The sequence below is a fragment of the Pistacia vera genome, unplaced genomic scaffold (genome assembly GCF_008641045.1).
Source record: "Pistacia vera cultivar Batoury unplaced genomic scaffold, PisVer_v2 Contig682, whole genome shotgun sequence".
NCBI classification, from domain to species: Eukaryota; Viridiplantae; Streptophyta; class Magnoliopsida; order Sapindales; family Anacardiaceae; genus Pistacia; species Pistacia vera.
The window spans coordinates 49,260-76,097 of NW_022196537.1; the positions used below are offsets into that span (position 1 = coordinate 49,260).

Sequence of the window (26,838 nt, forward strand, 5' to 3'; positions counted from 1 at the left end):
GAGTAACATTTCTTTTTAATCTGTATGAACTCTTATTATGACATAAGAACCTCTTCTTAATATCACATTCTCTGATGCGAATTTTTTTTTTTTTTTTTATTTGGTAGCCAAATGGAATTGCAATATCTTTGGTTGCATGGTCTTGTTGTTGATGCAAGAGAAGAGAAGCTTTGTGGGTCAGGTGGATGCAAGAGAAGAGAAGTTGCTGGTCTTCTTGTTGATATGATTTGACAGAAGAAGATAGTACTCATATAGATGTTTTTTTGTTTTCCACTTAATTCTATATGCTTAATTTTTGCTTGTATTTAGCGTTTTGCTTGGAATGTTGTTTTTTGGATGAAGTTTTCTTTGGGATCAAGTGGCTGACTCATTTTCCCAGTTTGAATTCTGGGATTTTTGTGAAGTTGATTAAATTGAAGTTGAATTTCTTTTGCTTTGTTGATTTGTAATCCAAGTGTTTGATATTTAGCCGGAGTTAACAGACGAGAGAAGCCATTTTGCATGCACTGTGGTTTAACTGAGCTTGGCTCGAATTCGGCTCAGCTCATAAGTATTCAAGTCAAGCCGATCTCGAGCCAACCATTTTGTTAAACGAGCTGAGTTCAAGCTCATGAGCCTGAGCTCGAACTTAGTTAAGCCGAGCTCGAGCCAGCTACTATTCGGCTCGGCTCGGTTGGTGTGCACTCCCAGGAAAAAAATAAAAAAAGAATAATAAAGGAGCAAAAATCCACGTGTATAAAATGCGAGAGTCCAGACTGCCTCAGATTTTTCAAGAGTTCCCCAGTATCATTTGCTGCAGATAAACCATCCTATCAAACCCTAACTCTAATCCCCTAGTCAATCGAATCGGAGAAGAAAGATGTCTCACTTCGGGAGGTCAGGCCCTCCAGACATCACCGATACCTACTCTCTCCTCGTCCTTAACATCACCTTCCGTAATTTCTCTCTCTGTTGCTCGTTTGCTCTTCACTTTGTAACTAATTTGTTTTCATATAATTAATTAAATTTTTTTTTTTTTTTTTTTTTTTAATTTTGATTGTTGTCAGGTACCACCGCTGACGATCTGTTTCCGCTTTTTGATAAGTACGGGAAGGTTGTTGATATTTTCATCCCAAGAGATCGACGGTAATGGATTTTCATTTGGCCCGTACCAGTTTCTATCTATATTTTTTTATGAAGTCTGATGTTCGTTTAATGTACTTTGATAATCTTGATAGACTGTAGTTACTATTTGATAGCTGGCTGAATTTTGCGGGTTGTTTACTTATTATCAACGCGTTTAATACGTTTTGCTGGTTACACAACTGACTCTATATAATATTGTTATTCGGTATTGTGAAGGACGGGTGATTCGCGTGGTTTTGCATTTGTGCGGTACAAGTATGCAGATGAGGCGCAGAAGGCAGTGGAGAGGCTGGATGGTAACTGTGTTTGTTTTTCCTGATAAATTATTCCTTTTATATGTGAATGATTCATTTGGCTGTCAAATTGAAGCGTACTCTTTGATATTTTTAGGACGGGTTGTTGATGGACGAGAGATAACAGTTCAGTTTGCAAAATATGGCCCAAATGCTGAGAGGATGTAAGTGCTGATAGTGATTAATAAATATACTATTTTTTTCATTTGTTACTTTAGATGATGGTTTATAAGATTGCATTCGTGCTCATGTTTGTATTATATTGTTTGAAGATATGTAAATACGACAAGCCATATTGTTTGATATTTGTAATTAGGACCATTTTCAGTGTTTTCCATTTTATTTATGCAATTGGCATGCCTGATTTTTAAATCTATTTTATTGTAACATATTATGCAATGCTTGGAAATTTCACCAGACTGGGTCTCAACTATTGGTAAAGTGGTCATACTTTCTTCACCTAACTGAGAACATAATTTAGCAGCACGTTCTAAAAGTCATGAATGTAAATAAAAAACATTCCTGGATAAGCTTCATGACCTGGCGGTTATCGTAATAGAAGATACATTATAGACAGAGAGTTTGAACTTCTTGGTTTTCTAGTTTGAATTGTGTGAGGGTTTTACTGATCACTATAGGTAGGAATGCGATTCTGTAACCAAATTGTTCTGCTTGCTGGTCAGAATATAGTTTGTACTCCAGTCACTTATCAATTCAATTAACTTTCTATTTCAGCCATAAAGGAAGGATTAGTGAATCATTTCCAAAAACGCGATACAGGTCAAGAAGTCGCAGTCCCCGAAGGAGGTAAGCATCCCTTTCTTTTTTTTCAGATCCTCATTAGTAATCACATGTGAGTCTCAGTTCCATGTTTTTCATTGCTTTTATATGATACTGTATTTGATGATCAAGAATGTTTGATGGTTTTCTTGTTCTTGGAAGCATTTGGTAGTTTCTCAGGTGGAACATTTTGTAGTTTGTATACTGTATGATTCTGTGCTCCATCACTGAAACTGATTTTGTAAGAGTTTATCTTTTTCGAATTTTGCCTTCTTTGGTGCACCAACTGATTTGAAATTTAGTTCGATGAATGATGTTAGATTATAAGCATGTTATCTTATTTAAAATTTACCATATCTATTTTTACCTAATGATCTCATTTGAAAAACTAATATCTGTATGGAGCTTATTAATGTGTCTTATATGTGAATGCTTTTTCAGTCATGGTCCTCACTGATAGGGAGGAAACAGTATTGAGAAATCTTCAGGATGTGAAGGGTGGGGGTAGTAGTTAAGGTTACCTCTTCAGTCAGATTAATTAACATCTCATTTGAATTCCTTGGTTATGCAAGGATAAGAAGTTGATGCATTGACATTTATATATGTGAGGATGTCTAAAAGCGAATCCTTGAAATCCTGCAAACTGGACCCAAATTAATAATAACAATAACAATAATGGTACTTGTTAAAAGATTCTTAGTTTTGCCAAGTTTTAAGCTTTTACTTTTTCAGGTTTAAATAACGGTAGAGTGGAAGCCATTAGATTGGGATATCCCTTGTATTTGTGTGTATAATATATGCATCGACCTTTTTTATCCAGTATGAATTAATGCTAAACATCTTCAGGTATCGGGATGATTATAGAGATAGGGATTACAGGAGGAGAAGTCGCAGTAGAAGCTTGGATAGGTATGATCGTGATAAATATCGTGGGAGGGACAGAGATTATCGTCGCAGAAGTAGAAGCCGGAGTGCCAGTCCCGACTACGATAGAGGCCGAGGCAGGGGTCGATATGATGATGATCGCCAGAGTGCTAGTCGATCGATTGACAGGTTCTTGCACTATGCAGATCAATCTGTATCATTATATTAACTTAGTTGTCTATGTGTTAGTACTTGGACTTCTAATTAAAATATTTTCTTTATGCTATATGTTCTTTTCATAGTGCATCCCCTCCTCAGCGTAGTCCTAGTCCTCGCAAGATGTCTCCTAGGGGTGAGAGCCCGGATAGATGCAGTCGTGATGAACGATCTACAACTCCTCGGAGTCCTTCACCGCGAGGTCATCGTGCTGATTCCCAAAGCCCATCTCCAAGAAATTCGGATGTTGATGTGAGTTTATCACACCTGATGTTTACCTTTATGCTGCATCCTGAAATTGATTTTTAAACATGTTTCTTCTGAATTTGTATTTTGTAGGATTGATTTGGTGGCCTACATGGGAATTCATGGAGACAACTCGAGTAATGTACTTGATTGACGATGCCAATGTTCAGCATTTAGTCACCATGCAATTTCTGATCCGAATATTTATTTGATGGTATTGGTAGGACTGGTTTCTTTTGTGTTCAGCAATGTCTCTGTTGAACCTCATGCACCTGTTTCTTAGTTGTGGTTGTTTGGTTTTCTGGACTTCCAAGTCTGTAGGTTGTTATTTGCTTATCAATCAAAAATTTTGTATTTTAGGTTTATTTTTGTGGGTTCATTTTCCAATTTTTTTTTTTTTTTTTTTTCCATCCATTCTGGTTTAGATTTAATTTTTTAATGCTCTTATTGATCTGAGTCCCAGCAAGGGATTATCTCATTGAATGTGTGGTTCTATTTTGTTTTTTGTAGTCAAATTGTAGGAGCTCTGATTCATCTTAATTCCTGAACCATTTATTGGGTTTTATAGTTATGTTCGGGAAGACAGTGACTGGGGGCTTTGATGGACAGAATGTTGGTATGGCTATTGTAGCAGTTGATGCTGTTTGTAAGTAGCGGTTGATGCTGTTTTAAATCGTAGATGGATGATCGTTGATTGTGATGCTGGTTATGTCAATATGCTGATTGCACGAACAAAATATGATAAACTTATTTTCTTTGAGTGATCTGATAATTGGTAAGATCCACAGTCAAGTCTTGGTTTTTAAACCGTTGAATGATTCAGGTTTCTAACTTTTGACCTTATTATCCTCTGGTCTTTGCTGATTTGAAAGTATTGGCCCTGAAACACATAGTACTTGCTGTGATGATAAAAAAAGGGTGCACAAAAGTTGAACGTGTTTTAACCTGTGGCTGATGCTGCATATGAGATGGACCTATGGTATGCTGGTCTGAATTTGCAGCCACAATAATCGGACAGGGTAAAATGCTCTATTTAAATTATTTATTTGGGGTATTTCCATGAAATTTACGGACATTTAACTCTAGCCATTGAAGTTTATAACTTATGTTGCTTGATGTAGTGAGTTGTAGCTCATTGGTCCGTGACTGTAGCTGTAGCTGTGAAGTGGTAGCTGATTCCTATTCTGTTTGTGACATACGTGAGAATGTGGGTAACTTTGAAGTACTAACGAATAACCACATGTAGCGGGCTGTTGCTGCCCATCTTGCTGGGGTCGGGGTTTTGATTGATACTAGCTATTGGTCAGCTGTCCTGCTGGTTTGCGATTCAAATGATCTTTCTTTGAGATGCATTCTACTGTTTGATTTATGTGGTCACGCATTGCATATTCCTATAAATCAATACATCTGTTTGTATTTAATTTCAACACATGAAGTTGATTCTTTGATCAGAATCGGCCATCATTTATTTTGAATGCTTTGTTCATCTTAAAAAATCTAGGTTTTTGATCTTTATGGAGCTTGCCATTACGTTAGAAAGATGTTTTTCTTGTTGCTCTTCTTTATGGTAAAGTTGTGCTGCAATATTTTGCATTCTACATCATAGATCTGGCATTCTGAGTTAGTTTAACCTGTTCACATATCTGGAAGATAATATTTGTCAAAATTGCATTTGATGATAAATTTTCACCTTTCTTGCATTTTCATGTGGGATTGTCATTGGATTATAAATATATTTTTTCCTTTGCATATATTTATACTTTGTCTTGAATCATGAAATCTTCGTTTTAATTCAGTCTCCTCTTGTCCAGTGTTCTGCAATTTTCTCATTGTATTTTATTTGATCTCTTCTTGCATGGTAATTTTAAATTTCAACATACAATAGGCCCAAGTCTGGTAGAATATCATCTTTGAAATTGAGTAGTTAAGCATGGTTATCTTTTTTGTCCTAGTACTCTTTACTTAGGAATTACCATAACCTTTTTTTTTTTTTTTTTTTTGTTTTTTTGGGACAAATGAGGTTGAATGTTGATGATAATGTTATGGTCATGGGTTCTGTTATCTGATCTCTAGCATTTTGCCTAATATATTTTGAAGATCTATATGGTGTGGTTCTTTGCAATAATTGTCAAATCAAACGCTGAAACAAGGTGGCCAGAGCATTCATTCTTTTTAATTTTGATTGTTGTCAGGTACCACGGCTGATGATCTGTTTCCGCTTTTTGATAAGTACGGGAAGGTTGTTGATATCTTCATCCCAAGAGATCGACGGTAATGGATTTTCATTTGGCCCGTACCAGTTTCTATCTATATTTTTTTATGAAGTCTGATGTTCGTTTAATTTACTTTGATAATCTTCATAGACTGTAGTTACTATTTGATAGCTGGCTGAATTTTGCGGGTTGTTTACTTATTATCAACGCGTTTAATACGTTTTGCTGGTTACACAACTGACTCTATATAATATTGTTATTCGGTATTGTGAAGGACGGGTGATTCGCGTGGTTTTGCATTTGTGCGGTACAAGTATGCAGATGAGGCGCAGAAGGCAGTGGAGAGGCTGGATGGTAACTGTGTTTGTTTTTCCTGATAAATTATTCCTTTTATATGTGAATGATTCATTTGGCTGTCAAATTGAAGCGTACTCTTTGATATTTTTAGGACGGGTTGTTGATGGACGAGAGATAACAGTTCAGTTTGCAAAATATGGCCCAAATGCTGAGAGGATGTAAGTGCTGATAGTGATTAATAAATATACTATTTTTTTCATTTGTTACTTTAGATGATGGTTTATAAGATTGCATTCGTGCTCATGTTTGTATTATATTGTTTGAAGATATGTAAATACGACAAGCCATATTGTTTGATATTTGTAATTAGGACCATTTTCAGTGTTTTCCATTTTATTTATGCAATTGGCATGCCTGATTTTTAAATCTATTTTATTGTAACATATTATGCAATGCTTGGAAATTTCACCAGACTGGGTCTCAACTATTGGTAAAGTGGTCATACTTTCTTCACCTAACTGAGAACATAATTTAGCAGCACGTTCTAAAAGTCATGAATGTAAATAAAAAACATTCCTGGATAAGCTTCATGACCTGGCGGTTATCGTAATAGAAGATACATTATAGACAGAGAGTTTGAACTTCTTGGTTTTCTAGTTTGAATTGTGTGAGGGTTTTACTGATCACTATAGGTAGGAATGCGATTCTGTAACCAAATTGTTCTGCTTGCTGGTCAGAATATAGTTTGTACTCCAGTCACTTATCAATTCAATTAACTTTCTATTTCAGCCATAAAGGAAGGATTAGTGAATCATTTCCAAAAACGCGATACAGGTCAAGAAGTCGCAGTCCCCGAAGGAGGTAAGCATCCCTTTCTTTTTTTTCAGATCCTCATTAGTAATCACATGTGAGTCTCAGTTCCATGTTTTTCATTGCTTTTATATGATACTGTAGTTGATGATCAAGAATGTTTGATGGTTTTCTTGTTCTTGGAAGCATTTGGTAGTTTCTCAGGTGGAACATTTTGTAGTTTGTATACTGTATGATTCTGTGCTCCATCACTGAAACTGATTTTGTAAGAGATTATCTTTTTCGAATTTTACCTTCTTTGGTGCACCAACTGAGTTGAAATTTAGTTCGATGAATGATGTCAGATTATAAGCATGTTATCTTATTTAAAATTTACCATATCTATTTTAACCAAATGATCTCATTTGAAAAACTAATATCTGTATGGAGCTTATTAATGTGTCTTATATGTGAATGCTTTTTCAGTCATGGTCCTCACTGATGGGGAGGAAACAGTATTGAGAAATCATCAGGATGTGAAGGGTGGGGGTAGTAGTTAAGGTTACCTCTTCAGTCAGATTAATTAACATCTCATTTGAATTCCTTGGTTATGCAAGGATAAGAAGTTGATGCATTGACATTTATATATGTGAGGATGTCTAAAAGCGAATCCTTGAAATCCTGCAAACTGGACCCAAATTAATAATAACAATAACAATAATGGTACTTGTTAAAAGATTCTTAGTTTTGCCAAGTTTTAAGCTTTTACTTTTTCAGGTTTAAATAACGGTAGAGTGGAAGCCATTAGATTGGGATATCCCTTGTATTTGTGTGTATAATATATGCATCGACCTTTTTTATCCAGTATGAATTAATGCTAAACATCTTCAGGTATCGGGATGATTATAGAGATAGGGATTACAGGAGGAGAAGTCGCAGTAGAAGCTTGGATAGGTATGATCGTGATAAATATCGTGGGAGGGACAGAGATTATCGTCGCAGAAGTAGAAGCCGGAGTGCCAGTCCTGACTACTATAGAGGCCGAGGCAGGGGTCGATATGATGATGATCGCCGGAGTGCTAGTCGATCGATTGACAGGTTCTTGCACTATGCAGATCAATCTGTATCATTATATTAACTTAGTTGTCTATGTGTTAGTACTTGGACTTCTAATTAAAATATTTTCTTTATGCTATATGTTCTTTTCATAGTGCATCCCCTCCTCAGCGTAGTCCTAGTCCTCGCAAGATGTCTCCTAGGGGTGAGAGCCCGGATAGATGCAGTCGTGATGAACGATCTACAACTCCTCGGAGTCCTTCACCGCGAGGTCGTCGTGCTGATTCCCAAAGCCCATCTCCAAGAAATTCAGATGTTGATGTGAGTTTATCACACCTGATGTTTACCTTTATGCTGCATCCTGAAATTGATTTTTAAACATGTTTCTTCTGAATTTGTATTTTGTAGGATTGATTTGGTGGCCTACATGGGAATTCATGGAGACAACTCGAGTAATGTACTTGATTGACGATGCCAATGTTCAGCATTTAGTCACCATGCAATTTCTGATCCGAATATTTATTTGATGGTATTGGTAGGACTGGTTTCTTTTGTGTTCAGCAATGTCTCTGTTGAACCTCATGCACCTGTTTCTTAGTTGTGGTTGTTTGGTTTTCTGGACTTCCAAGTCTGTAGGTTGTTATTTGCTTATCAATCAAAAATTTTGTATTTTAGGTTTATTTTTGTGGGTTCATTTTCCAATTTTTTTTTTTTTTTTTTTTCCATCCATTCTGGTTTAGATTTAATTTTTTAATGCTCTTATTGATCTGAGTCCCAGCAAGGGATTATCTCATTGAATGTGTGGTTCTATTTTGTTTTTTGTAGTCAAATTGTAGGAGCTCTGATTCATCTTAATTCCTGAACCATTTATTGGGTTTTATAGTTATGTTCGGGAAGACAGTGACTGGGGGCTTTGATGGACAGAATGTTGGTATGGCTATTGTAGCAGTTGATGCTGTTTGTAAGTAGCGGTTGATGCTGTTTTAAATCGTAGATGGATGATCGTTGATTGTGATGCTGGTTATGTCAATATGCTGATTGCACGAACAAAATATGATAAACTTATTTTCTTTGAGTGATCTGATAATTGGTAAGATCCACAGTCAAGTCTTGGTTTTTAAACCGTTGAATGATTCAGGTTTCTAACTTTTGACCTTATTATCCTCTGGTCTTTGCTGATTTGAAAGTATTGGCCCTGAAACACATAGTACTTGCTGTGATGATAAAAAAAGGGTGCACAAAAGTTGAACGTGTTTTAACCTGTGGCTGATGCTGCATATGAGATGGACCTATGGTATGCTGGTCTGAATTTGCAGCCACAATAATCGGACAGGGTAAAATGCTCTATTTAAATTATTTATTTGGGGTATTTCCATGAAATTTACGGACATTTAACTCTAGCCATTGAAGTTTATAACTTATGTTGCTTGATGTAGTGAGTTGTAGCTCATTGGTCCGTGACTGTAGCTGTAGCTGTGAAGTGGTAGCTGATTCCTATTCTGTTTGTGACATACGTGAGAATGTGGGTAACTTTGAAGTACTAACGAATAACCACATGTAGCGGGCTGTTGCTGCCCATCTTGCTGGGGTCGGGGTTTTGATTGATACTAGCTATTGGTCAGCTGTCCTGCTGGTTTGCGATTCAAATGATCTTTCTTTGAGATGCATTCTACTGTTTGATTTATGTGGTCACGCATTGCATATTCCTATAAATCAATACATCTGTTTGTATTTAATTTCAACACATGAAGTTGATTCTTTGATCAGAATCGGCCATCATTTATTTTGAATGCTTTGTTCATCTTAAAAAATCTAGGTTTTTGATCTTTATGGAGCTTGCCATTACGTTAGAAAGATGTTTTTCTTGTTGCTCTTCTTTATGGTAAAGTTGTGCTGCAATATTTTGCATTCTACATCATAGATCTGGCATTCTGAGTTAGTTTAACCTGTTCACATATCTGGAAGATAATATTTGTCAAAATTGCATTTGATGATAAATTTTCACCTTTCTTGCATTTTCATGTGGGATTGTCATTGGATTATAAATATATTTTTTCCTTTGCATATATTTATACTTTGTCTTGAATCATGAAATCTTCGTTTTAATTCAGTCTCCTCTTGTCCAGTGTTCTGCAATTTTCTCATTGTATTTTATTTGATCTCTTCTTGCATGGTAATTTTAAATTTCAACATACAATAGGCCCAAGTCTGGTAGAATATCATCTTTGAAATTGAGTAGTTAAGCATGGTTATCTTTTTTGTCCTAGTACTCTTTACTTAGGAATTACCATAACCTTTTTTTTTTTTTTTTTTTTGTTTTTTTGGGACAAATGAGGTTGAATGTTGATGATAATGTTATGGTCATGGGTTCTGTTATCTGATCTCTAGCATTTTGCCTAATATATTTTGAAGATCTATATGGTGTGGTTCTTTGCAATAATTGTCAAATCAAACGCTGAAACAAGGTGGCCAGAGCATTCATTCTTGGATTTTTGTTGTAAGACTAGGGGGGGTCCTCTAGCAGAGTTAACCAGCAGAAATTGAAGCCCACTCTTAGGCGGTGTGATGAAGCCTTTCTCATTTGAACTTATAGGCTTTTCCTGCGACTGTGATCGTCTTAAGTCTGGAAACCATGAAGGCGTGATTGAGGACTAACTTTAACCAATGATGTTCGATATAATTATCTTAGAAGTCAACTTTTGCATGATTTGTTTAGGCATGTTTGTATATTCGTTAGGGAATATAATTACATTCACCTGATCTTGCTTTGACCTGAAAATTGTCGGGTTAGGTAGGGTTTATTAAAGTCATCTGTATCGGATGAAAGAATGAGAACCAGTATGGTTGGGTTGAGTGATCTCAACTTGCATAAGTTTTAAATAAAATTAAAATCTGAAAAATGGTACTCTGATAGGTGGTTTTTAGTAGATTTAGTTTACAGTTACTATATTAGATCAAAGCTATAGTTGGTAGTTCTACTGAAAGAAATCCAAAATCGGAATTTCTCTTGAGCCAACCATTGTCAACCTTGCACTGTCTTGGGTTTATCAACTACCCAATTTTTTTGTTGTTTTGAGCCACATTACATGATAATCAGGGAAGAAGGAAGAATTTCATGGTCGTTTGAGTGGTGGGCATGAATAGGATGGCTTAATTGGGGCAAGACAATTCTGTAACACTTGTGGCTGTTATTAAATTCGTTGCTCTCTACAGTGCTCATTTCTTCTTCTTGTAATTTCATTGATGTGTGCTTCATACATTTACATTTGACATTTGTTAGGAAGTAATATTCTTTAGTTCACGTCCAGAAATAACAAAGTTTTAGAAATAAGAGGTATTTATTGGGCCTTGTTTTAATAACCTTTTAATGGGGTCAAGACCAACTTCAAAAAACTCCAACCTATCTTTTGTTATTGTTGTATGTTATATTTAAGAGTTGTAATATTTAATCTTAAATATTATTTCACAGACCCCTTGTTTAATCTTAAACACATCTAAGGTTTTGGAAATTATTTAAAAGCTCCATAATTATCATATAATTCAAGGAATGTTTGATAATCAAAGGGGTTTTCGAAAAGTTTGGATACGTTTATCTTCTCGCAAGAAGCCAACTGAAAGAAGAAATTTGTTTTCTTCACCCATGCTTCTTCGCTACGCTTGCAGCTTGCTATTCACTTTGTAGGAACAGCTAGCATTTAAACTGTGGGGTGGCTGAGCATAAATAAAATTGTTTTTTAAAGTTCAAAAGGATACTTAAATGGAGTTAGTTACTTGCACCAACAACACATAAGGTAGGGGTGGAAAAGACCAAGTAAACTTTGGTTTTTAATATTCGGATTGTGTTATTGTCACAGTTGATGGAAATTGGAATTAAAGCAAATGGTAGAAGCAAGATTGAGTGATCCTAGTCCATGGTTAGGAAATTGGTTAATTTTAAGTAAAGTTCAACCATGTGAAGCCCAATAGAAAGAGTTTTAAAGAGAAGTTGAATTGGCAAGGGAGGTGTATAAAGCAATGTTCTGAAACCCGGACCGGACGGTCCAATTGGGTTTTATCAATAATTCCGGTTCATTAAGAGTTAAAAATTGATATTTTCATTTAAACCGTTTTTTACCGTTATTGGATCGGAAGAATAGTGTCAGACCACCGGTCCAACCGGATCAGATGAAAATCCAATCCAACATATGTGATTGTTTTAAAAGGTAAAATCACTGCCTTTTTTGCTTCAGCCTTCGTTTCTTTAATTTTCATTTGTTTCTTCGTCTTTTTCCGGCTTCCAATCCAACTTCGTTCATCTTCTCTTTCACCTTTATTCATCTTCAGTTAGATTCGAGCTTAGAAAGTGAAAAAAAAAAAAAAAAAAAATAAAAGGAGAAGATTTGAAGAAGAAGAAAGAGAAGAGGACGAAGAGAAAGAGAGAAAAAAAATAAGATGAAGAAGAAGATCTGAAATATGAGAAGAAGAAAGAGAAAAGGAGGTGAGAAAAGAGGAGAATATGGAAGAAGTAAAGAAGAAAGAGAAGAGACCGCAAAAAGATGAAGCAGAGAAGAAGAAAGAAAAGATGAGGTGATGGGTGAGAAGAAGAAAGAGAAAATGAGGTGACATTTTGAAAATATATATTATAAAGAAGAAAGAGAGGACGGAAATAAAGAGAGGAAAAAAAAGATGGAGAAAAGAAGAAATGACATGTGAGGAAACATATATATATTTGATAACATCATCGGTCTGACCCGTCGGTCAGATCAGTTGGAACGCTTAGACCGAAAATCGGTCACTTGATTGAGTCACCTTCCGGTCTGGGTTTGGGAACATTGGTATAAAGTTTGACAATGGAATCTTGGACACTTATACAAGGTAGATTGTTGAAAATAGAAGTCAATGCTCCCTGACGTTCTCATTTTCCTTTTGACTAAACACTTACAACTCTAAAAGATCATTCATGATTTTATCATCCCCACCAACTAACAATAAAAGCACACTGTAAGAAATGTGGAAAAATGAGAAAAGATGGTATATCATTTATGATTTTGGACTAATTTCAAAATTAAATTCATTTATTAAAATCAAACTATGTTTTTATAAATAAAATAATATGAATTTATACATATATACTCAGGTTCCGTATATGCATGCAATAGTAATTTTCTATTATATCTTATAAATTATTTAGAATTTTCATATATAGTTACTAGACAGAAATGACATGTCATAATAGAGATATCATACGTGTCATTTTGGGGGTGTTTGTCTAAGCTTATAAGCTGGTCAAACTAGCTTATAAGCTCTAAAATTAAACTGACCTGTTTGTTTATAACTTTTTTGAGCTTATAAGTTGAGCTTATAAGCCAAAAAAAATAAGTTTGGGGGGAGGTATTTTTTTTTTTTTGCAACTTTTTTGAGCTTATAAGTTGAGCTTATAAGCCAAAAAAAATAAGTTTGGGGGGAGGTACTTTTTTTTTTTTTGCTTATAAGCACTTTGCTTATAAGTTAGTTTGACCAAGTATATTACCATATTATCCTTGTTTAATTTTAAAATTCCATAGTATACCCTTATTTAATGTAGTACCTTTTTTAGTCATTTTATAATAAAATGTACTTATAAGTCACATTTTACCAAACACGTCAACTACTTATCAGTCACTTATAAGTATTTTAACCAAACACGTAATTGCTTAAAATTTTAAATGCTTATAAGCTAATTTTAGCTTATAAGCAATTGTTGCTTATAAGCTAATTTTTATAAGCTCAGGCAAACACCTTTGTCACCTTTTTATGGTCAATAGCAGATGCAGAGTCGGCTGAAGCCTACGCGAGTGAGCAATTGCCTTAGGCCTAGGACCCATTCTAGAATAAGGCCTGAAATAAAACCTTTTGTTAAGTATTTGTACAGAAAAGGATACGGGTGAGCAGTTTCGAGTACTTTACTTTTCTTGGAAAAATTAGAATCAAAACCGTATAGTATAGGTTTTCAAAAAAAAAACCGGAACCAGAACATCTTAGTTCCAGTTCTTAAATTCAAGAAACCAAAACCTGAAATATAGGTTTAGGTTCTTTGCCCGGGTACCCTGTAAAAAATAAATTATCCCCCTATTAGTTTAAAAAATGATAAAAATACTGTTAAAGTTTCAAATGCACTCCTAACAAATTAAGAAAACCTACATTTATTAGTTTTCAACTTTTGATTATTCATTCATTTGTGTCCAATGTGACTCATAAATCCTCTAATCTCTAGGCAATACTTGAATTCAATCAATTCATCACAATTCACATAAAATTTCTCAATCAAAACCAAAACACAAACAATTATTGAATTAAGAAAAAGAAGAATGAGAGAACAACTAAAGCAAACAAAGAAGCAGCAGATTTAACACTATCTCAAAATAATCAACTCCAAACTGGATACCTGCTTCAGGTTCTTTTCTTAAGTTTTGGTTCCTCCACATGTAAGAATCGGAACCAAATAGTATCGGTTTCAATAAAATGGAAATGAAACCGGAACCTACCCACATAGTATCGGTTCTGGATAGGTTCAGGTTTCGATTCCTATTCTACCCGCAGGTTTCGGTTCTACCCACTACCCGTACTCACCCCTAGAAAAAGAAATTATAAATTAAGACACTGTTAATTAATTGATTTTTATTAGATTACTAATTTTTTCATTGATATTCTTAAATAGAAAATTCATCTTACTACAAATGCATAATTTCTTTTTAAACAAATATTTTATCATCTTTTAAAACCCATTAAAATAGTTTTATCATCAAACTATTTAAAAGTCAAATCCTATGATAAGAAATAAAGGCTAAATACACTCTTAATTCTATGATAGTGTTTCTTCTTGGAATTTTATCTTTTTCAATATAAAATTTCATCAAATCCTTTCAATTCTTGTTGTTTAATCATAGATAAACACATTACAAGAGTTAGAGCAAATTTCAGACCCTATAATTCTATAATTTTATTTTTCTCTTATTTTTTTTATATTTTAAATTTATATGATTGATTTTTATCTATATTCAGTACCCTTTTTTTTATAATTAATTTTTAATCTTAGTCAAAGTTTATACGAACCATTAGATTAGATATAGATGGATGGTAATTAATTTGTGTCTTATTTTAGGTCAATAATTTGTGTTACAATAGGTTTACTCATACTGTTTTTGACGGTAAACAATATCTTTTAGCACTTGCAAACTCTTGGTGCCAAATTACTGAGTACTTATAATAGAGACGGAACCATTAAATCGTTTGTTCTAAGATTGAATTAAATCACTTGTATGCTTTCAATTAAACTTATAATTGTATTGTAATGTTTCGTTATAATTTTTGTCAATTTAGTTGTTAAGACTTAAGACGTTTCATTGTCTGAGAAAAGAACCCCATATTGCAGTATCATTCTCTGAAGAGTTTAAAAAGACGTGGGTTCAGTCATGATATTTATCTATTGGTGGAAATTGTCAGAATATTGCAATGTTTGGGTTGGGATGGAGGTTGGAGTCTATGCTGTGGCGGAGCAAATGTCATCCCTAAATTTGTTTTTTTAAAATTCCATAAGTTTTATAATTTTACATTACACCCTAAATACTGATATGTTTTTATAAATTATCCAATTCAATAATCATGCAAAAACAAAATAAATAAGATATTATTAATTATTGTGTTTACCAACAATTGAAGGCGTTGGTGTTTAGGGTTTACAATAGACGTAATCAATTAACAAATATGATTAGCGATTATTGTGGTCAAGGTAAACCTGTAGGACTTATTTAAAGAAATGAATCCTGATATTATTACTTATGACATACTCTTGGTGGTGGCTTTGCTAGACGTGGTCATGCACACAACATGATCATTCAAGGCGCATTGTAGGCAAGGTGAAGGAAGTTGGAAATTTTTTATGTAAGTTTGAATGGGAAATGTTCCTACAAGGTTGTTATTGTTACAAAAATTCGTAGCAACCAGAGATACCTAATCAACCTCGGTAGGACTGGATAGGATGTGCACGTGATTGTAAATAATCTGCTTAGAATAGAATAGAAAATCCACAACAAGTATAAACAAGAGACTTTTAAAGTGGTTCGGCAAGTTAAAACCAAGCCTACATCCACTGTTATTTTATTGCTTATATTTGGATTATACACAAGATAATTACAAGGGAAAAACCTGTAATGGCGAGTTGATACTGGCTCTAAATAACTTCTTATGCTTGAGTGTATTTTTTCTAGGATCTCTAAAACGGAAGTGGTGCCTCTCTTTTATACACATCATCTGGCAATGGTTAAGAGTATTAGTGTATGCCTTAAGAACCAATCGTGTTATTGATTTCAGAGCACATTATCTTGTATATTTAAAATGATGTATTATTTACATAATTAATGATAAAAGAATTTTTCTTTATTTCATATGTTTTTCTTAATGCTTCAATTTACACTTTGTTTACATTACATATGAAATGTCCGGATGATCCGAATCTTCAAAAGATCGAATCATCAAAGAGTTTGTTGTGCGGTAAAAATCTCCATGTTGGGACTAATTAAGACAGCCTGGAATACGCTTCTGCCTCGAAGTGTAACACCCACATCAAGGTACGTAATTTTACTTATGTCCTAATACTCTTAGTTGAATTTCTTTGAAGTTACCTTAGACAAATGTGAAGAAAATTCTTTAAAAGTTTATTAGAGGTAAAATAGTCTTTTCACTTCTAATTAGATGAAAAAGTGGTAAGTGAAAGGAAGCAAAATAATGTGAAGAAAATAATAAAAATGAGGGTACTTTAGTAATTGACTAAAGGATATAGATGAAATTTCATAGAAAGTGCAAGGGCAAAATGGGAATACATGCTTATATTATTTGATATAGGGTTTCCTTTGAAGAAACCCTAACCAAAATGCAGCCCTTGTTCACGCCATCTTCTCCCCATTTTCTCTCAATTTTCTTCACTAAATTTCAAAGGGAAATCATAGGATTTGGCTTGGATTTTCATAGATTTTCAATCCTAAAGCATTCTAAGGTAAGATTCTAGCAAAAGGAGTGTGATTAAACTTTAAACTTTTAAACTTTTATGGTTTTTATATAATCTAGGTCCAAGAGGAAGAGATTTTGAGCAAAAGGGAAGTGATCTCACATATTCAAGGTAAGTAAACTAATTTGAACCTTAATTTGAGCAAAACTTGTGTTGAATGAATTTTTGCATATTTGTATGTGATGGTATGAGAGAATTATGGGCTGTTTTTTATGTTTATTGATGTATAAATTCTAGCCATGAGAAGTAGTGTATGGTTATGTGATGATTTGGTGAAGTTGTGGAAGATTTTGTGATGAAATTGTTGGAGTATAGAGAAGTGAGAAATTTGGCCAGGTTTGATACTAAATTTATTGAGTTTTTGGCTTACAATTTGGTTGAATTAGAGAATTGTGGAAGTGTAGTCAACATGGTAGTTTCATGTGCATATGAAGTGTTTGATGAAAATCCAAAGAGAAATTGCATGCATGGGTTGGCTAAACCCTAATGAAGAAAGGGTTAGAGAAAGGCAAGAATTGAAGTTTGATTGTCTATTATTGATCTTTTAACATGTTTTCACAGGGGAGAATGGTTAGGAAATGTTAGAGAGTAAGTGGAGGTAAATAGGTATGGAAAAACCTTAAAATAGGCATGTTACCAAGGTTGCCCTGTCAAATCTGTGACTTTCTGAGTGATTTTTGGGCATCTTCCCTATCGAACTGGGCTAAGACCTAAACATAAAAGTTATAGCCCTTTCTCTAAGCTTTAAAATGAGACTAAGATCATAGCAATCCAATGTGTGTAACTCGAGATATGCATTTTTAAATATGACCTGTGCAGTATGACTACCTCAAGAATGCTTCCAATTTATTTGTTTATTTTTAGTCTAATAATCTATGATTGATTTCAAGTATGGGAATATTGTTGGTAGAGAATACTAGTTCCCTAATGATATCTTTATATGCCATAATGCATTCTCACATTCTCACATTTGCATTTAGAAAGAATAGTAAAGAATGAGCATATTTCCATGCAGATACACATATATGAGAACATTAAAGAATAAAGAGAAAGAAAGAAAAGAAATAAATTGTAGAATCATCCTCTAAAGAATATAATTAAAGAAGTTCAAATCTGAAATTTATTTAAAGAAATGTAAAAAGATAAGAGAAGAGAAGGTTATTGCGATGGGGAACCCATGAGTGACCGAGAAGAAGAATAGCCCATATGCACGCTGGCTTTAGTGAGCGGGCTCAGAATAAGAAAAAAGAATTTGTACAGTTCATTAGAAGTGCATGTGGATGAGGACTGTATCTAGCAGAGCATACCTACATGCACGCCGCCTTTAGTAAGCGGCCTCAGAATAAGAAAGAAGAATTTGTACAGTCCGTTAGAAGTGCATGTAGATGAGGACTGTACCCACTCACACGGCCAGGGTTTTGAATCCATGCCTCAACCGAGTCTGATCGGCAAAGAAAGAATAGAAAAGAAAGAAAGAAGAGAAACAGAAAAAGAAAGAAACGCAGAAAAAGAAAGAAAACTGAAAAACTGAAAAGAAAATGCAATGCATAGAAAATGTTTATGCATTTGTGCATATGCATCATGCCATTTCTACTATCCCGAGTTAGTTTCCTATTTGTGCTTACATATTGGTAAGTGAGAAACTAGAATCTTAGAAAGGGCAGAGAAGAATTGAGAAGTTTGGTGCAAGGAAAGAAAATCTAGGATCTGAGTAATGGAGAAAGAATAGAAGTATTATGAGTTTACTTACTGAGCAATTAGTGCTCACTCCATTGATTTCACTGTTTTTGCAGGTAATAGATGAGATGTTGTCGGGAGGAACGTCAAGTAGTGGAGGCGAATGACACCATTGTCTTAGATTACTTTGTACTTATTTTTGTTATCTTGTTATTTAATGTAGAGATTTGTATATAAAGTCAAATTTATTTTGGGCCCACTATTACGTTCTTATATACATATATATTTTCTATAACATGTTAGTGAGTTTTACTTATATTTTTCCAAAGAACATACTAGCTAGAAGGAATATTACACGAAGTAGATACCAAACTCAGGGGAAAGGACGAACCAAGGAGAGTGCAAACAATCAGCAAACGTACGCAAACACGACATTTGGCGAGGCAAGAAAGGGGGCCCACCTGCAAAAATATCTTTTCATTCAGCCAGTCACCTTACCACATATAAGTAGACCTGGTAAAACGGATGGGTGGGCCGGGTACGGGTTGGGTCTCACGGGTACTGGCCTAAAACGGGTCCAATAGTTTGGACCCGCACCCTACCCTATACGGGTATGGGAGGACCTACGGGTGCCCGTACTGTTCACTCCAGTTTTAGATTTTTGCAGTTACACACCCAAATCTTCCTAAAATCTTCATTTTTGAGCAAAATTTGTCACCAACCAAACAGAAAAAAGAAACCCACGTTTTCTCCCAAGTTTTCTCACCAACCAAACAGAAACCCAGAACCTAACAAAGAAAAAGATTAAAAAACTTTATTGATTGTCCTTTCATTCCTCATCAACCAAATAAACCCACATAAAAAAATCTGAAAAAAGAAAACATTTATAGAAGAAAAGCAACAGTTTGAGAATGAATTGACTCTGCAAACAGGCAAAGATTGAATAGATCTGAGTATCCTCTTTTATTGTTTAGTTTTTGAAACTTCTGCCGCAGATTCTCCACTCTTCAGTCTTCATCCCAACCAAAACCTAACTCTGACTTTAATCACCTCCACTTCCACTCCCCACGTCCTACATGCCACTTGCTGCCCCGCAGGCCGCAACGCATCCTTCATCGCAAGCTTCTGATAACTGATATTTGAGCAAATCTCGAATCAACATAACGACTCATCACTGCCACGAATATCAACTTCTGAGTTCCGCCTCTCTCTTCACATATATAATACAAGAGACTTACAAAAATACACCTCAGATTATACACAACTATCGAAGATGTCTGAAGGTAAAAGAACGGAGTCAGAGAAGAGGAAACTGGGGCAAAACGACAACGGCACTTTACCTGGACAAGTTTGATTGAATTTTTCCTTTGGGTTTTTGGGTTTTTGTTTTTGTTTTTGTTTGATTGAATTTTTCCTTTGGATTTTTGAATTTGTGTGATTTATGTTTTTGTTTTGTTGTTGGGTTTATTTGTAGAGTCCTTTTGTGCTGATAAGAAACGAAGACAGGAGAAGCGGTGACGATGAGTTTGAGAGAGTTAGGGATTTTGCAATTTGGGGCAAAAACATGGCCAAACCCCAATTTAGAATTTAGGGTATCCCTGCAAAATGAAAAGGGGAAAAACAAACAGGTGCCTACGGGCACCCGCGGGTGTACCTGCTTGACCAGTTGGCAAAAAGGGTTGGGCCGGTACGGGTAGAAGAAAAACAGGTCTAATAGTAAAGACCCACACCCTATATTTTTTATGCGGGTTTAGGGTCGACTCGCGGGTCCAGACCCTTTTTGCCAAGTCTACATATAAGCTGCATGCTAGATTGATGGCACACGACCGAGCAAACTCCACATGCCCTTCATGCAGCCAACCTGAAAGGAAACCTGTAAAGGTGTCTACAGTCAGAGGGAACATTTTCATTCCCTACCGCGTAGGGGCATGTGAGTCTTCGGTAGCCATACGACATATGACAACCTAGCTGATGCACTTGTTGATAGGACACTCCTAAGTCTCCATATAAAAGAAAAAATGACCAAAGGGAGGAGATGAGGAATCCAATTTTTCCCGACTTAGGCCCCAACTCCAAGAGAAAGAAGAACAATAGAAAAACTCCTTCTATTCCATAAGGAAAACGAAAAACCATTCTTTGTAACCTAGATTTCACATACTCCTGAATAATATGTCAATAGACGTAGGCCTTGTTTGTTTTCCGGTCGAACCACCTTTTAAAAAGGCTTAGTTTCACTACAAGAAAAATGGTTTTCCACGTCTAGCAAAATTAGACGTTGATAGTAAAATTTAGAGCTAAATGTCTTGTGCGTCTAAATTTCGTAGTCGCTACATAGTTGCAAAATCGCTGTCGCAGAAAGTATGAGCGTCTTAAAAGTTGTTAGACGCGGAAAGTATTTTTTTGGCGACTAGCAAATTGGTCGCTAATTGCTGGTTGAAATAGTCCCCCGCTTAGACGCTAAATGTGCAAGGGTAAATTGGTAAAATTGTATCGCGACTAATCAATTAGTTGCAAATTGTGCCTTGTAGTGACTAATAATTTGTCGCAAATGCCACAAAAATTAGACGCTGAAGGTGTAAGGGTAAATTCGTAAAACTTTTTTGCGACTATTTTATTAGTGGATGAATGTATCTTTTGGTGACAAAAATTTAGTGGTTAATTCCAATCATTTTAGATGCTGAATGTAGAATCCAAATATGATAAATTACTTTTCGCTACTATGAAATTAGTTGCAGAATATGTTTTTTTGTGAGAAAATAATTAGTGACAAAAGCATTTTGTTTTTAGTGGGGAAATATATATACCCAATTTGGTTTCTTTCATTTTGTAACTAATGTTTAGTCATCAAAATTAATTTTTTGCATCTAAATAATATAATAACCGATTTTATATGAATTTTGAAAACTAATTATTTTAGTCAGATATTATTTATTAATCTTTGCTGCTATATTATTTCTAAAACTAATAATTTAATAGTTAATTGGTTAACATTAAAGAGCATTATTTTTGTCTTCGTAAGTGACCTAGTTTATACATTCAACATCAATAAAATAATTGACACAACATAAAAATCTGATCACTAACATCAAATATCATATTTTCACACACACACACACACACACACACACACACACACACACACACATATATATATATATATATATATAGTTCATACATGGATTTTTATGCATGATGAGCAGTAAAAATCCAAAATGCACTATTCTTTCTGTGCATAACCAAAAAATAAAGCATGCACCCCACATTTTCATCAGTGGCTAACTATCCGTGCATAACTAACAAACAAAATGCCCACTCCATGTACACCATCTAAAAGGATATATGCAAGCAATCCTAAAAAGTCCAAAAAGATGGTCCTACCCCCATGTCAAAATATTTGCTGCCCGTATAACGAAAAAACTAACCATCAATATTGTTAGCATCTCAAGTGTCACTAGTTAAGGTTCATGAAATAGTTGTAGCAGATGAGGAAGACGATTCATCAGTTGGAGATGGCGATGGCAGTCGAGTTGGAGCTCTAGCTCGTTGGAAATGTGCAGTTGCTATAGTGATCTGCTTTAGCATCTCCAACATTTGAAAATGTTGTTCTCCAAGCATTTTTATTTTCTATTTTTGTTGATAAAATAAGATGAACTGCTCCTCCAACTGTTTAATCTTAGTTTGTTGTTGTTGCACTATGCACCTTAACTCTACTTTTGCTACAGTGTCATGCTGTTGAGTCTGTGAAAATGCAAAATTTTGGTTATATCCGGAAGCTTTACCCAGAACTTCCTCACATATTTCTACTTCTGTTTTTTCACTTTCCCCTGCTTGTGTTTCATCTTGCAGCTCTATCATTTTACCATCAATTCAAAGCATAATCAATAAGTCAAGCAAGAAACTAAATAATTACAAATAAATTATAATTATTCCAGGGTATACAATATGTAACAAAAACTTATGAAATAGCAACAGAAAAGAAAGACTACTCCTCAAAGTTCACAGAATGTACTGTAGCACCAAACAAAAATCAAATTGATGGAGCAGAAAAGCAAGTATCTCACAAATTATCAATCTAAACTTCAATTCCCCAGTTTAAAATTTTAAAGTTAAATTTTTACATAAGTTTAAAAACAAGTTAACAAAAATTAAATAGTTAATGAACTTGAATTAAAGGAATCCTAGAGAATAAAGCAAGAAAAACAAAAGTTGCAGCAAAGGTGCTAAATATAATGCCATTGTTGCTATTAATGAAACTGAATTTTTGGAGATGGCGTGGGGATTAGGCAATAGTGGGTTGCCTTTCTTGTGGAGATAGTTTTTCCAATCTCGTCTTAAAAGATTCTCCAAGTTTTTCAGTGTTTGGTGTGCCAAAGTAATGTGCAGTATAACACATAACAGAAGCATATAACACAAAGCAGAAGCATATTTATGTTTAGGAAAAAGCTACTCTTTTTTATTACTTCTGATCATAACACATAACATATAACAGAAGCAACCTTATTTCGATAATTCAAAGATGATGAACTTACATATAACTCTCTTGCTTGTTCATTAATCCACCATTTCTCGGCGCTTTAACATGAAAAGTGATGTTGACCTTACCTGAAACTTTTCACTAGAAAAAAGGCCACAAAGATATATCCAATCATCAGGATCTTTAATTTCTTCAGGTCTATTATGTAATGCTTCCTCTTTAGTAGCATATGCTCTGAATTTCTTGTGTAGCATATGCTTCCTCCTTAGTAACAACAGTACTAATACTTTAACTGAAGGCTGAGCTTTTTTAATTTTGCAAAGAAAGATGACATGGTAAGATCCAACAAACACTTGAGTTGTAAAAATCTGCAGAAAGTAATACTTGCTCATAAATACCTCAGTAAATCCATCAAACGAGAAAGAATAAGAAGTTACACATCTGGAGAACAATGAGCACATTCAACATGATTTTTTGTCCCAAACTAACAGCAACAAAAAATCATCCAAAAAGTCGAACTTGAATTTGTAGATAGATTACAATAGCCTTGTAAAACAAGGGTGAACACTAATTGCTCAGTAAGTAAACCCGTTATGCTACCCTTCTCTCTCCGTTGCTTAAATTCTGAATTTCTTTCCTTACTTCACATTTCTCCATTTTTCTCTATTCTTTCTCTACTCTTACTCTAATTTTCTCTATGTTCTTTCTCTTTGTTCTTTCTCTATTCTAATTTCCCACTACTCAGATAATGGGCATGGTAGTATGCATATATATAATGCAAATGTATAAAATATGCATTTTTTTTTCTATTTTTCTTATTCTGCTTTATGTTCTTATTCTGTTTTTCTTTCTTTACTGTGCTTCTTTCTTTTCTTTCTATTCTTTCTTATTCTTTCTCATTCTTTTCTTTTCTTTTCTTATTCTTTTGCCGATCGGACTCGATTGAGGCATGGATTTGGAACCTTGGCCGTGTGAGTGTATTCTTCTTTCTTGGGTACAGCCCTCATCCACATGCACTCTTACGGACTGTACCAATTCTTCTTTCTTCTTCTTAGGCCGCTCACTAAAGGCGGCGTGCATGTGGGGAAAATTCTTCTTGTCACTCACGGTTCCCCATCGTAACAACCTTCTCTTCTTTTTATCTTTTTACACTTCTTTAAATAAAATTCAGATTTGGATAAATAAAATTCAGATTTGGAACTTCTTTAATATTCTCATTTCTTTCTATTTACTCTTTAACATTCTTTAGTGGTTTTTCATGCTCTTATGAATATGTATGCATGTAGATGGTTTCATGCTTATAATTCTTTCTAAATTCACATGTTTAAATGCACTTATGCAATATGGAATGCAAACATGTCATTCTCTACCATCTACAAACTCATCTCAATATATCACATAATCACACTCATACAAACACTTCTCTTTGAAATTTCATCATACAACTTATGTGCACAAAACAACTCTAATTTGGCTACACTTCTATCTTTTTTCTAAGCCACCAAAAATTGGGAATAAAACCCTCCATATTTAACTACAAATCTGCCCAAAATATACACTCCAAAATTTTCACTCCAATTCTTCCAAATCTCATTCAAACATTCATCAAAAATCAAATACACCAACTCAACTTGTCATGGATAAGTTATAATCATCATTCAACACCAAATCCATCAACAAATCTACATATAACACATATATGCATAAAAGAATTCTCTACACAACATAACTTAAATCATACTTAGGGTAGGATTTACTTACCTTATATGTGATCAATCCAACCCTTTAAGAATCTTCTTTGATCAAACTCTCTTCCTCTTAAATCCTATGAACACAAACCATCAAAATTCAACACTTTAAAAATTAAAACTCACTTCTTAGTGCAAGGATCTTACCTAAAAATGCTTAGGATTGAAAATCCACTCAAAAATACCCAAAATCTATGAATTTCCTTTGAAGAAGAAGTGAAGAAATTGAGAGAATATGGAGGTGAAAGTGGCGTGAAAATGGATGAAGAGTGGCTAGGGTTTTACTCTTCAATCCTTGATATAACACAAAATTATATATAGTTTCCCATTTTGCGCTTGCACTTTCTTTAAAATTCCATCTATGTCTTTTAGTCAATTACCATAATGCCCTCATTTTATTGCATTCTCTATGAAATTCTATCTCTCTTCACTCCCCACTTTTTCAACTAATTTTGAGTGAAAAGACCATTTTACCCTTAATGCAAGTTTAAGGCACTTTCTTCACATTTTCTCAAAATAACTTTAACAAAAAATCAACTAAAGGTATAAGAGCATAAATTAAATTACGTACCTCCATGTGGGCGTTACAACCCATACCTCCATTACTCGCCATCACTCCCCTTAGCCGGATTTTGCAATTTTTCGTTTTGCCACTTTCAAGCCAATTTTCAATCAAACTCAACCTCCAAAATCCGACCAACCACACCAAAAGGGTCCCCAACCTCTCTACTACAAAAGCCCAAAAAAACCTAACAAAGCTCGCTCATCGTTCATCATTGGCTAACCCTAGGGTTCCCTTGTGGTGTAATTGTGTTTGGGTTGTAACTGGAGCAAATTTTGGAGTTTTTTTGGTGAAATCGATTTTAGTTGTGAGAGTTTGAAGCTCAGGGAACTTGTTTGTGTGTTTTCTGGCCTTTCCCACCTTCCTCCAACACTGTTTTCTTCTTTGTTCAGCTGGTGCACACAAGGTGTACGCTGGATTGTCCCAACGAACACCCACCAAGAAATAACTCCAATCAATAGCCAAAAGAGGAAACTCCAACAAAAAACTCATGCAAAATCACTCCCAAACAACTCTAAAAATTAGAAAGAACGATAAAAAATTGTCTGAGAAATAGTGAGTTTGCGTGAAAGTGCAAAGGCCATTGGTCAGCGATTTGAGGGTGCGTCGGAGTGGAAAAGAGAAGGGGTTTGGTGAGGGTGATGTGAGGACTCAGATGGAAGTGTTTAGCGTGTTCGATGGTGCCGGAATCCAACCAAATCAGGCCAAAAAAGGTGGTTGAATGGGTGAAAATTGGTGATTTTTATGCTTTTATGCTTTTACCCTTTAACTATTAAAATAAACGAAACAGTGTTAATTTAAGGGTGGGAATCTGAAATAAATGCAACCAGGGGCATCAACTTGAGATTTCACTAAACCTTGGGTGGGAACATGTCATTTACTCTAACTTTAATTATTTGAGCTGCTGTTTCCATTTTCTATTTTCTTGCTAATTTCATGAAAATCAGGTGCCTTTACAAAAAAACACTTCTTCTCTATATAACTTCTTCAAGAGCACTTTCAAGGTTTGAAACCCACCAACATAAAATTAACAAAAAAGCACTTTTGAAATTTAAAAGCACTATAACAGTACCAAAAGCACTGCCAATTCCAAAACTAAAAACACATTTTATATTTTTCTTTCAATCAACACATGATTCAATCAGCATGCGACAGACTAACACTCTAATAGAAGTTGTGCTTACTACTTAAAATGGAGTCTAAGACGAAAATGAAATTGGAGAGTGGAGACGGTCAGACGGAGAGGACAGGATTTAAAATGTCACATAGTCACAGTGGTGCTTCAGCGAAGGCGAGTAAGTGGAGACATCGTCGCGTCGAGACGATAGACGGCGGTGTCACGTGGTGGGTTTTAGAGTTGTAGACGGTGGTAGTTTCCATCGGAGGAGATTCAAAATCAATTGAAATGTGATTTGAAAATTGAAATGTGAAATTAGGCATTGTTAGAGAAATAATGGTTTTAAGTTAAACAGGTTT

General features: G+C 34.8%; 1 protein-coding gene across 6 annotated transcripts; it reads left to right on the forward strand.

Annotated features, from left to right (window-relative positions):
• The first annotated feature begins 744 nt into the window (after positions 1–744).
• LOC116113546 (serine/arginine-rich splicing factor SC35-like) lies at positions 745–10,186 on the forward strand. 6 transcript variants are annotated; one of them, XR_004125433.1, is made up of 11 exons: positions 745–935; positions 5,717–5,795; positions 6,012–6,091; positions 6,186–6,252; positions 6,824–6,895; positions 7,715–7,921; positions 8,035–8,200; positions 8,288–8,408; positions 8,763–8,969; positions 9,067–9,213; positions 9,316–10,186. XR_004125433.1 is itself a non-coding variant. In XM_031399694.1 (8 exons), the coding sequence occupies exons 1-8, from the start codon at positions 860–862 to the stop codon at positions 8,291–8,293; spliced, it is 753 nt and encodes a 250-aa protein (XP_031255554.1). In that variant the 5' UTR covers positions 745–859; the 3' UTR covers positions 8,294–8,559. The 6 variants fall into 6 exon arrangements, 2 of the variants coding, with proteins under 2 accessions (XP_031255554.1, XP_031255555.1); XR_004125435.1 differs by lacking the exons at positions 5,717–5,795; positions 6,012–6,091; positions 6,186–6,252; ... (5 more) ...; positions 9,067–9,213; positions 9,316–10,186 and adding exons at positions 1,047–1,125; positions 1,342–1,421; positions 1,516–1,582; ... (5 more) ...; positions 4,397–4,543; positions 4,646–5,516 and having other exon boundaries at positions 746–935; XR_004125432.1 differs by having other exon boundaries at positions 8,763–9,213.
• Positions 10,187–26,838: the final 16,652 nt, after the last annotated feature.